At 37.4% G+C, this 12,337-nt stretch overlaps 1 protein-coding gene across 1 annotated transcript in view; it reads left to right on the top strand.

Moving 5' to 3' along the window:
• Nucleotides 1–12,334, top strand: part of LOC108296468 (alpha- and gamma-adaptin-binding protein p34-like) — a gene marked incomplete at its 3' end in the record, with an annotated part of 22,388 nt that extends 10,054 nt beyond the window's left edge. Inside the window, exons 2-5 of the mRNA XM_017518932.1 lie at nucleotides 7,782–7,972; nucleotides 8,093–8,189; nucleotides 8,526–8,615; nucleotides 12,293–12,334. Of these exons, the coding sequence (XP_017374421.1) occupies nucleotides 7,782–7,972; nucleotides 8,093–8,189; nucleotides 8,526–8,615; nucleotides 12,293–12,334 (420 nt within the window). The remainder of the gene's footprint in view (nucleotides 1–7,781; nucleotides 7,973–8,092; nucleotides 8,190–8,525; nucleotides 8,616–12,292) is intronic.
• Between the last annotated feature and the right edge of the window lie 3 nt (nucleotides 12,335–12,337).

Below are 12,337 nucleotides of genomic sequence, written 5' to 3'. Positions count from 1 at the left end.
AGCTGGCATGACAGGTGTGTGCCACCCTGCCTGGCTAATTTTTTGTATTTTGATAGAGATGGGGTTTCGCCATGTTGGGCAGCCTGATCTTGGATTCCTAGACTCATGCAATCTGCCCACTTCAGCCTCTCAGAGTGCTGGGATTATAGGTGTGAGCCACCATGCCTGGCCCTTTTCTTCCCGCTTTTAATTTTTTTTTTTTGTCTTCTTATTAATGAAAAAGTTCTTTACATATTCTGCTTACAAGTCGCTTTTTGACATATAATTTGCAAACATTTTCTTCTATTTTGTGGCTTGGGTTTGGTTTTCCTGGTGGTGTCTTGAAACACAGTTTTTACTTTCAGTAATGCCTTATTTATTAGTGTTTTGTTTTCCATGATTCGTGACCATCTGTTGCCCAATAATGATTTTACCCTTTTAGAGGGACCTTTTGGATGCTGGGACATTGGATCTGTTAGGTTTCTGACATTTTCTAATGGATCAAGCTTATTTTCAGTATTTGAGTGCAGGGGCTACAGAATGAATGTTCTTCATTATTCATTAAACTTACTGTGTTTTGGAAATTTCATCTCATCTCAAACATGTTTCTCTTTTTTTTTTTTTTAGACAATTGGCATCTACTGCAGATGTTGGCATCCTGAGCATTTCTTGTAAGATTTTATTAGTTGATGCTTATTTGTTTATGAAAAATTGACATTTCTTGTAAGGTTTTATTACTTGATGCTGATTTGTTTATGAGAAATTACTGCTTGAATATGAATTTTTTTTTGAGACGGAGTCTTAACTCTGTTGCACGGGCTGGAGTGCAATGGTGTAATCTCAGCTCACCACATCCTCCGCCTCCCAGGTTCAAGTGAGTCTCCTGCCTCAGCTTCCCGAGCAGTTGGGACTACAAGCGTGTGCCACCATGCCTGGCTAATTTTTGTATTTTTAGTAGAGATAAGGCTTTGCTATGTTGGCCAGGTTGGTCTCAAACTCCTGACCTTGTGATCTGCGCTCCTCGGTCTCCCAGAGTGCTGGGATTACATGCGTGAGCTACCGTGCCCAGCCAGAAAATTATTTTTATCTCGTAATTGTCCTGTTTAGGCTTATGAATTCTTCTAGAAATCTACCATTCATAGATTATTTTCAAAGCTTCTAAGGATAATTGCCAAATAATTTTTACAGTTAATAATCAAAGAACACACTTGAGATAGACTTTATGAGAGATGGATTTTATTAGATATAAATAGAAGATATTTTTTTATCTGGGTTAGAAGATTGTGATGCCTGGCTGTAATGACTAATTTCAGCTCCTCAAGAAAGAATAAAACCAATTTTGCATTCCAGAAGTTTTATTTTGTTTTCATGAATACAGCTAAGTAAATTCCACAAGGTTTCTTTGCTTTAGATTACCTCAGCTTTGGCACTGTTGATCTTTTGGGCCAGATAATTTCTTGTCTTGTGGGGGTGTCTTGTGCATTGTAGGATGGATGTTCAGCAGTATTTTTGACCTCTACTCACTGTTGTGATGACCAAAAATGTCCCCAGATGTTGACCTATGTACCCTTGGCAAGGTTGGGGAGAATCACATCCTCATAGAGAACCACTGCTTTAGGAGTGTATTTAGAACTGGTAATGGAATTCAGGGAAGTGTCCAACACCTCTAAAATATGGGTAAGAATTGTCCATCAGCTGTGCCACTAGGATTGACAAAGTGGTCTTTGCATGCAGCCCATAAAACTTAGGCTGATGTTTCCTGGTTGATCTTTGTAAAACCCTTTTCCATGTTCTTCCTCCCTTTCCTGATGGCTTCTTATATGTTCTTGTGTGTGTTTGTCTCTGACTGCATTGTAAGGTCTTCTAAAGGCAAGCAGACACCATTCCCTCCCCTGCCCCCCACTTGCCCCAATTATTTTAAGATGAAGCTGTGGTGACCAATTCCAGATGACTAATGGGAGAAAGTAAACTTGAGGAAAAAGAGGAGAACTGGGTTGGATTTCCTCTGCTTCAGCTTTAAAATGTTTCCGCTGTGATATAGAAAGCTTAAAAGCATGTGGAAATGGGAATTTTAAGTTTAAGCAGAGAAAAGGGGCGTATCAGGGAGAGGTGATTAAGTGTTGTAAGCAACCCAGAATCTCTGTACTATTGTTAAAGCAGTGTGTTGCTTTAACTCAATCCAATTACTCTTTCCTCAGCAAGTCAATAAATAGTACACCATCGACTGACCTGCCATACAGACTGCAACAAATCCTTCATGTACTTGCATCAGGAGTCTGGGGTATAATTACACAGAATCTCAGATATGAGTTTCCTGACACTTGTCTGTAAAGTCCCAACTCTAATGTTGCGCAGTTTTAACCTTTAAATACTACCACACTAAAGGCCCTTTCCACTGGAGCAGTATAATCTACTTTCAGTATTTAGGGACTAACCTCTTCACAACTGCTACAAAATATTTCACAGCAGCACCCACCTTGTGTGACAGTCTCATGAAGTTGTGGCTAAGAAATTGTAATTGGTTGCAACAGTATGAATCTAATATATTTTTTAAAAGTCTCTTTTGCTATTCTGGTTAATGAAAACTCTAGGTTTTGTATTTTTCCCAAGTCACATTTTACTTGTTTTTTTTTTTCTTTCATAATGGCTACTTTTCCTTTCAGCTGACGTCAGACTCTTCTGCCTCCTATAATTTTCCTAATTGCCTTCTCTTCTGTCTCAGCATATGCCTTAGCAGTGGAAAAGAAAAATTTCAAGTTTATTTTAGGGGGTGGTCTGGAGTAGAAGGGCAAGGCCAGAGCAGCTTAAAGGAGATGGTTATTTCCTAAGTGTAACGTTTCTTAATATCCTCAGTGCATCTCTCACGTACGTCTAGTCAGGAGTGCTGTCACAAATGTGAAAAAAAAGTGAGTTGGGAAGAAGCAAATGAACATTTACTAAGGGCCTACTCTGTGCCCAGTGCTTTCTTCGACATAATTTCATTTAATTCATTTAAGCCTTTTGAGGTGTGTTCTCATCCCCATTTGCAGGTGAGGAAATGAGACACAGAGAGGTTAATCTGCGCACGGCCTTGCGAGAGCCAGCATGGCAAACGCAGGCCTGTCCGACCCCAGGTCTGTGCTGTCTGTCTTCTCCATGCCCTTCTCCCTTCTCATTAGTAACTGCTTTCACAAAGGGAAGAAAGAAGACCATTGGGCCTCCAGAAGAGTGGATCCCATGAAAGACACTCACATCTGGGGTGAGAGGTTATGACACCTGGCTGTAAAGGCACTTTCAGTTTATGAGAAAGAATAAAACCAACTTTGCATTTTAAGAAGAGTGCTGGTGTCCAGAGGGATCATCTTAATTTGAGGTGGCAGGTGTCACTTCCCTCAAGGCATAGAAAACATGATTTAACCACTGGACAACTTTGCTTCACAAAGAATGTCATGATTGGTTAAGTGCACATTAGTACTACTGATATTAAAAGTGTACTTAACTATCCTACTGAAGGAGACAAAAAATCCACAACATTATCAACATGCCTAGTTTAGAAAGCATTTGTCATTTTTGGCTGAGGTGGATAGTTGAGGGCATAAGGTAAGGGTTATGTGTGTGCATGTTTATATATAAAAGTGTGTGTGTGTGTGTGTTTGTGTGTGTAGGAGAAGAGATATTGTGGTGTTGGGGGAATTCACCTTGAACTTCAATTTGGTTTCTAATTCATGCTAAAAAGAGTATCACTTCTTACTGATTTCTGAACCATAGAAAGCTAGCTGCCTCTTTTCTTTCATTTGATTTCTTACCACATTTGTACTTTCTCTGAGGGAAGGATCATTATTAGGATAGACAGGGAACAGTAGAAAGCTGAATAAAAAGAGGAAGATGTTGGATTACTGAACTGAAATGTTGTCTTGGCACATAACTTCCTTCAAAGCTCTTGAATCTTTCTTTTCTGTAATTTACCATATTGGATTATAGGGAAAATAAGTTGACCAAGGATGTGAGAAAGTAAATGGGAGTTATTGGAGAATTGATAGCTTTGTAAAAAGTTTCTCAAATAGGATTAGAGGTTTATGCTTGCACTTAACACTGAAAGAAAGGTTTATGCTTGCAACTAGAACTGGATTGGCATCTAACTTCCATTGTAAAAGCAAATTAACTATTTTAGGCTGTGAAATGAAGTTTATATTAACAGACCTGGCAAGTAATCACCTAGTGTTTGTCTCTTAAAAAATGATGTATTTTAGCCCCACCAGGTGGCTGCCAACACTGTGGATGAGACAGGCTGACATCCACCAGGAGGAGGGGAAAGCTGCTCTTGATTTTCTTTGTGCATATCGGAGCCTACAACATGATAATTTAGTGAAGGACAAAGGAGTGAGCCCACTGCACATTTTTCTAGGAAGTCTGGCAAAACACACACACACACACACACACACACACACACACACCCCCCTCAAGATCACTTGACTCATTTTTGACATAGAAATACCTAAATGCCATAGACAGCTTTCTGTTGGGTTAATTGTGCTACAGATCCATATATAGTTGCGCCCTCATTCTGGCTATTATTTTTGGTGTTCCTAAAAGGACAGAGCATACTTTAGGTCCATAGGTTAGTTTTGGCTTGTGACTACTAGAGACTCAAGTGGGATCCATTGTACATCACCGTGTAGTAGAAAAGAATGTTGGTGACTTGAATCCAGTTTTAGCCTCTGCTCCTATTAGGCAAGTGGCTTCTTTTTTTCCTGGGCCTCAGTTTTCTTATCTGTAAAATGAGTGAATTATATTAGCTGATCTCCAGAAACCTTTAGCCATGTACACAATTTGAATGATTTTGTTTTAATTTGAAAAAAATAAACTTGTTAAGCATTTGAAAATCAAATAGAAAACATGAGGGAAGAAAGCTATATTCAGTGTAGACATTTATATTTTTTAAATTAAACTCTACATTATGATATCGATCATAAGAGTTGGAATGAAACAGTCTTCACTGTTCTATCCTTAGTTGTAAGATGGCACAGATGTGATAATAAAGTCCATATATAACCTTGAAGAAAGCATCTGATTACACATAAAATGTTACCAAAAAAAAAAAACCTGATAAGTAAATTGAGCTATCAACTTGTTTTAGGCAGCACAGAGAATAAAACAAAAACCAAAGCCCACTAGCTCCTGAAACACTGAAATGTGAAATTTATATTCCCAACTTAATGGTTCCATTCCTATCTAGGTTTGGAGAAAAGAGAAGGAAAAACTTCATCTGTGTTAAATAAGTATCTTAATCATTTGAAAATGAAAGTATAAAATTGAAATTGTAAGCACTTCGAGTAACAAACATTGGTATGTTCTTTTGTGTTCTTAACATTAATAAAATGAGCCATCATTAATGGATCTAAATATTTTAAATTGCAGTTAGTAATTTTAAATTGCAGTTAGTGATGCCATTTTAATTGATTTTTTATTTCTCATGTTGAAGAGCAAAGAAAGCATAACCCCAGTTTTTTTTATTCCAGTTTTTAACAACCAATTTAGGAAATATCAAGAACCGACTGTAGCAACGATAGGAATATTAGTCCCCCTGCCTTTGTACTTTGCCCCTTAGCAACAGGCGAATTCATTACTGTATTTTATTCTTTGTGTTTCCCTCCTTTGAAAAATACTCATTTTGCTATTTTTAAAAATTACCTGTGAATGAAATTTACCGTTAAAAAATTAGTTCATACTTTTTTTTGCTTTTCTCCTTGGTTTACTTTCTTTCTATGTGTATTTACCAGCATATTGTGGCATGTGTATTAGTTGTGCCAGTATTGAGCTCTTAGAAACACAGCCACGTGTTGCTATGCCACCTTCTTGAAGTTTGGAGTGTTAGATTTGAATGCAATGTAGACTTTAATCTAGTTTTTGTCTTTTTCTTTTTCTTTTTTTTTTTTTTTTTTTTTTTTTTTTGTGGCAGAGTCTCACTCTGTCGCCAGGCTGTAGTGCAGTGGCACGATCCAGGCTCACTGCAACTTCCGGTTTCAAGCAGTTCTCCCGCCTCAGCCTCCCAAGTAGCTGGGACTACCGGCACGCACGACCACGCCCGGCTAATTTTTTGTATTTTTAGTAGAGACGGCGTTTCACCACGTTGGCCAGGATGGTCTCCATCTCTTGATCTCGTGATCCACCCGCCTCAGCCTCCCAAAGTGCTGGGATTACAGGCATGAGCCACCTCGCCCGGCCTGATAGTTTTTGTTTTTCTGTGAAACATTTACATAAAAACAATGTCTTTGATTTTAATAACTTACCTGTTTCTCCTATTTCCCACCTGAAATTGACTTAATGTTCCATAAGGGACTTAGCAGCTGGTTGCTGTGGAACTGACTGACACTAAGTACTGTAAAAGATTATGACTTCAGGTAGAAATTAAGTAGAAAGACCTGCTGATTTCTTAAAGAGATGGGATACACTCAGATTTTCAAATATTGACATAGAGGTTCTATTAATTTAAGAGTAACAATTCTGTTTTTGGTGAAAAAAATTTTTAAGTTACTTTCATGATATGTTTTATATCAAAGATAAAGCTTTATTTATTTTTTTGTTAAAAAAAGGCCAGCCTTTCATTTTTCAGAAGATTAGTTCCTCTTAACCACGTGATGAAACTTTACTAATGAAGAATGCATGTGTGTATACACACATACTTTATACGTAATTCCTAGCAGTCTTTTGGACTAAATAATTTCCCCATTATCTTTATGTTGAGCAAAAATGATGGCAGCTTTTCAAACATATAATGTTAGCTCTGGGATTTAAAATTTAATTTCTAGTTTTCAGTGTCTTGCTAATTATGAGTTTGAGGCACATTTCATTATACGTTCATCTTAGGTTGCATTGATGAGGAGTTTGTGACTGTTTTTCTTTGTAGTCTTCTGATAAGTCAATGAATGGCATGTCATTTTACTTCTGTAAGCTCATTTTCCACGTTTGTATAAAGTAAAGGTTGTGGTTATGGGTGTGAGAGATGGGAGTTTAGGTTAGAACAACTTCTAATTTCTCTTTCAGTTGTAAATATTATATAACATAATGGAAGCAAAATGCTTCCATGGCTACATAACCATGTCTCTATTTAGTTGTTCATCATTGATTTGTCTCATACTATGAGAATTTCCTAGTGTATATATGCTACACATAGATTTCTGAAAGATTTAGTTATAATCTAGAATATTTACGGTAATTTGCTTGGCTATTACACATTTAAAATTTACCAGAATTGTCTTGATCAAAAAAGAATTTGGGTTGGCTTTCAAAGAATGTGAGCAGGGCTGAATATAAATAGAATTGGGGTCATATATCAGTATCCATTCTTTTATTTCCTTAGCTGCATTAATGTGTAAGCATTCAGTATAAGAAATATATTTAGCTCTTCTATTTTAATAATGATTTAGCCTTAATCCTATCTTCCTTTTAGTTTGCAATAAGTACAAAATAGTTACAAACTCTGGAAGATCGTTACAATCTACATCCCATGAAGTACTTAAGCAGTACAATTAATACTGTTGTCATTCTTTGTCTTCTACTTGCTTTTTTTCTGGATATTTGGTTATGACTTTTTTCCTCTACTGCTGTCTAACCTAGTTCACAATGATTTTTGTGTTCTTAAAGAGAAAAAGTCAATGACTTAAATTATATCACCATAACTTTTATAATCAGATGATCAGAGAAGATAGGATTAAAGCTAAGAAATGCAGGGTCCTTTGAAATCCTCACATAAAAGGAAACAGCAAAAGTACCAGCACTTTACAAAACCAATATACATCGATAATTTTGTCATTTATTTTTAGATATCCTTGGAACAGAAGATCTTACTGTGGAAGTGACTTCCAATGATGCTGTGAGATTCTATCCCTGGACCATTGATAATAAATACTATTCAGCGGACATCAATCTATGTGTGGTACCAAACAAATTTCTTGTTACTGCAGAGATTGCAGAATCTGTCCAAGCATTTGTGGTTTACTTTGACAGCACACAAGTAAGACTTTGTTTTCTATGAAGACTTGAATAATAAATTATTGCATTCATTTTCCAGCCCCCCTACATTTTATCTTACTGTCTCTTTTCTGTTTTTGTGTATATTTTTTGTTCCCTCTAGAAATCAGGTCTTGATAGTGTCTCCTCATGGCTTCCACTGGCAGAAGCATGGTTACCTGAGGTGATGATCTTGGTCTGTGATAGAGTGTCAGAAGATGGTAAGGCATATGGTTGGGATAGTAGTTGGTACATGCATTTGCCATTCCTTGGTAGACAGAGTACATCTGTTTCCTTAACTTAGGACAGTACATTCCATGTGACTTTATTGCTTTATGAAAGTATTTTCAGCTATTTTTCTTTGGAATCTTGTAATATTTACTTTTTTTCTTTAAAGAGTGATACTTCAGGGCTGAGAAATCATTTTATTATTTTAGATGCCTTTAGAATAGCATCGACATTAAGGGAAACACATTGAGATTTGTGGAGAATATTGCAGGAGTAGTCACGTTTTATTTTCTTTTTACTTATGAAGATTCTATTGCTTATTATTTTAGGTGTAAACCGACAAAAAGCTCAAGAATGGTGCATCAAACATGGCTTTGAATTGGTAGAACTTAGTCCAGAGGAGTTGCCTGAGGAGGATGGTAAGTGTTTATGTGTTAGCAGAAAACATGGCACTTAGATTCAGATATGAGAGATGATTTTAATTCAGAGAAGAAGAATCACAGCAAAATTTAAGAAACTTTTTTCCCCTAGCTGTTTCAAAGATTTAAGCAAAATCCATCGATGTAGTCTTACACTTAGTATAATAATTCATTTATTTGGTTTTACCACCTATTTTAGGACTTTTGAAAATGTCTGTTTTTCTTATGGATAAAGGTATAGGGCCGCTCTCTAAAATCTTTGTCATTTCCGCAATTCTTTATCCTTTCCTAACCAAGAAGGAGGGTTAGACCTTCTTGGTAGTTAAAGTTGATGTTTCTTATTTTGAATTCATAGTAACCTAAGGCTGAATTCCCAAGAATCCCAGGGGACATTTCAGATCTCTTTGAATGGTTTTGGAACGTTCGAAGCCAAAAACAGACCCACATTTGACTCCCTACTTCCACCCCATGTAGCTCTGCAATTGCTGTTGCTGGACCTTCTATTTCTTCCCCTCTTCTACTTCCCTTCCCCATTTCTTTTCTCATCCTTTCTCGTTTGAAGTACACCTGTTGTGGGATCTACCAGGATAAGACAGTTTTTGGTTCACCAAAACATTATAATCTGGTACAAGAGATGAAACTTACATGCAGATAATTCAGTTACCAAGTGGAATGTCATAAATATTATAGAAGAAATAGTGGTGGTGTGGTATTTTAGAGACAGGAGAGCTTATTTGTGTTTAAAAGTGCAGAGATGGTGTTGGCATTGTGAACTGTCACATGTCAGCTGCTCCATGGGGAAGAAGTTAGAAAAAAATCCTCGGCTTTTAGTGAGAGGACCCGTGTAGAGGTGGCATTGTGAAGATACCAGTTGTTCCAAAAGGCATTCTGGGCAGGGGCAACCAACGTGAATTACAATACATAGATAAGACATAAGCAGTCATTTCATGAAACCTGTATTTTTTTAAGGAATTAGGAAATATCTTTCTATATTCTGGTTTTATGTACAATTTTTCCAAAATATTACGTTTGAGAATAAAACCTGCTAGAAGAGAACAAAACCGAAATAAAAAGGTTGGTTTTTCTCTTTGCCTATTTTAAAGAATGTTGAAAATAAGCGAGTACATCTTCTTTTTCTTTGTTTTTCTAGATCACCTGAAACTTAGGCCCTGTTTTGTGTATGTGAGCCTGTGTGATTTCTGGCACTGGAATTTACTTTGTCTTGTCCTTGCGAGTCAGTATTTGACTGTTACCATTTTGGAATCTCTGCTCCTTCATACCATTGTGTTTCTCATAGCCCTTTGTCTGAATAATGTTCTTGTATTAATTCAGCTTAATCTTTTTTATTTTTGAGATGGAGCCTTGCTCTGTCGCCCAGGCTGGAGTGCAGTGGTGTGATCTCGGCTCACTGCAACCTCCGCCTCCCAGGTTCAAGCAATTTTCCTGCCTCAGTCTCCCAAGTAGCTGGGACTATAGGCATGTGCCACAATGCCTGGCTAATTTTTTGTATTTCTAGTAGAGATGGGTTTCACTGTGTTAGCCAGGATGGTCTCGATCTCCTAACCTCGTGATCTGCCCACCTCAGCCTCCCCAAGTGCTGGGATTACAGGCGTGAGCCACTGCATCTGGCCCAATTCAGCTTAATCTTAAAATGGGTGTTTTGATATGTCATCTTCAGGTAAGGTAATGAAAACCTTCCTAGACTTTTAAAATACAAACTATTCCTAAGCCATACTTCCTCATCTTTTGCTTGCATGTATTATTCAAATGTGAATATAGGACTTTATGGTAGTTTGTATTAATTTTCATCTTATTGGTACTAGCTCTTCATTTCAGACCACATTTTTGATCCTGGTTATATCATCTAAAATATTATTCTTTTGAGAATTAAGTCATTCACAGTTAAGATAAACATGATTTTTAGGTCTTCATCCAAACATTGGTGGTGATAAACTTACCTTGGTAGAGTATTTTCAATTTAATGACTATATTTCTGTTAGGTTGGTGGGTTGATATTCTTTAAATGGCTCATCAGCCCATTACAGTTGCCGAGTGCTTACTGTTTTTCAGGCACTGCTAGGCAATGGGCATATGAGCTCAGTTAGACAAGATTCCTGCGGTCACAGTGCAGGGGGAAGGTAACACCAGTAAATTACCACTTCCAGTGCGTCTTTCCTGTAGGAGAGATGTGCGTAGTGTGGTGTTGTTTCCACTGTCTTTGAGAATGGGATAAGTGAGCCCTTGATCAAATAGCTAATAAGTGGCTGAGCCTGGGTTCAGATTCAGATATTCTGACATCTAACTGTGTTCTTCTTGATAAACCACCCAGGGCAAGGCTGGCCCCTAGAGGCAGGTTCTGTGTGGATATGTTCTGTAAACTCTTAGGAGACTTTTCTTTTTTAACCACATGAAAACTATTTCTGTCATTATTTTGCAGATGCAGCCTTATAATCCTCAACATCTGCAAGGTCTCCATTTCATTTTTACACAAACATTCCTATGTTGTGGCTAAGAATACCACCTTTTTGGTACACTATGGGATTACAACCCTGTTATTTTGAGTAGTGTCAGGCAAATTCCAGAAGCAGGATGATACTAATAATAAACTAAACTGAGTTGTTGTAATGACCCTTTGCCTGTCTCGTGCACTTGTAGTCATTTCACTTCTCACTCAATCTACCTTTCTTGATCACAAATAACACTTATTATTCTGTGGCTTCAGGCAGAGGATAGTGCATTTACATGATTTTATGGCTTGCTATTAACACGAAGACTCTTCTTGCCTTCAGGAGACTCATTCTGTATAGATTGGTATCTCTAGTACTATGCTAGGAATGTGTGTAACAAGTGGAATCTTACATTTTCAGAATATAAATAGATTCCATTGGTGGGGATAACTTTGTTATATAACTGCCTTATATTTTATGTTTATCTGTTTTAGTTTCTAGAACATTCTTTTTTTCCATAGGAACGTTTTTAGCTTACTAATCTTCTCATAAAAAAAAATCCATAACGGCCTCAGATAACATCATTGCGGCATCTTTACTCCTTGGGCTTTTTGCCAGCACTAACACTGGCCTTTGCAGCCCGCCTGACTTTCCTCATGCCGTTCTTGCGTTCCTTTCATTGCTTTCTTGAGCTCTTTTTCTTCTTACATAGGCCATGTCTTGTAAATCTACGTTTGTGTTCGTTTTCGTTTGCACAGTCCAAGGAATCATAAATTATGCCAAAGCCAGTTGTCTTGCCACCATCAAAATGAGTTCTGAATTCAAATACAAAGATGACGTCTGGTGTGGTCTTGTACACAGTGGCTACTTTTTCCCGAATTTCTGTGTTAGGTAGTGTTGCCTTCCCGGGGTGAAGGACATCAATGACCATTTGTTTTCTCTGATGTAGTTGGTTGGTCATGAACTTTCCAGCTTGAACAGTTACCGTGTCGTTCAGGATGGTGGTCAGTCCTCAGACAGCCAGAGGGGAAAAGAGTTTTTCTGGAATATTCTTATCACGAGCTCCAAGCTCTGTATTTATTTTTTTCCTTGTATGATGTGAACATACAGCTAAACAAGATAACAAAACCACAGTCATTTGAAAATATAGCTCAGGGGATATATACAGGCATTTTTATGAATGTGTCAGTGTTGTATATAAATATATATATATTTCCCCTCCCTGATTAGATGACTTCCCAGAATCTACAGGAGTAAAGCGAATTGTCCAAGCCC

This window comes from Cebus imitator, unplaced genomic scaffold (assembly GCF_001604975.1).
Source record: "Cebus imitator isolate Cc_AM_T3 unplaced genomic scaffold, Cebus_imitator-1.0 Scaffold715, whole genome shotgun sequence".
Classification (NCBI taxonomy): domain Eukaryota; kingdom Metazoa; phylum Chordata; class Mammalia; order Primates; family Cebidae; genus Cebus; species Cebus imitator.
The sequence above is the reverse complement of the archived record's forward strand: the minus strand, read 5'-3'. Positions and strand labels throughout refer to the sequence as shown.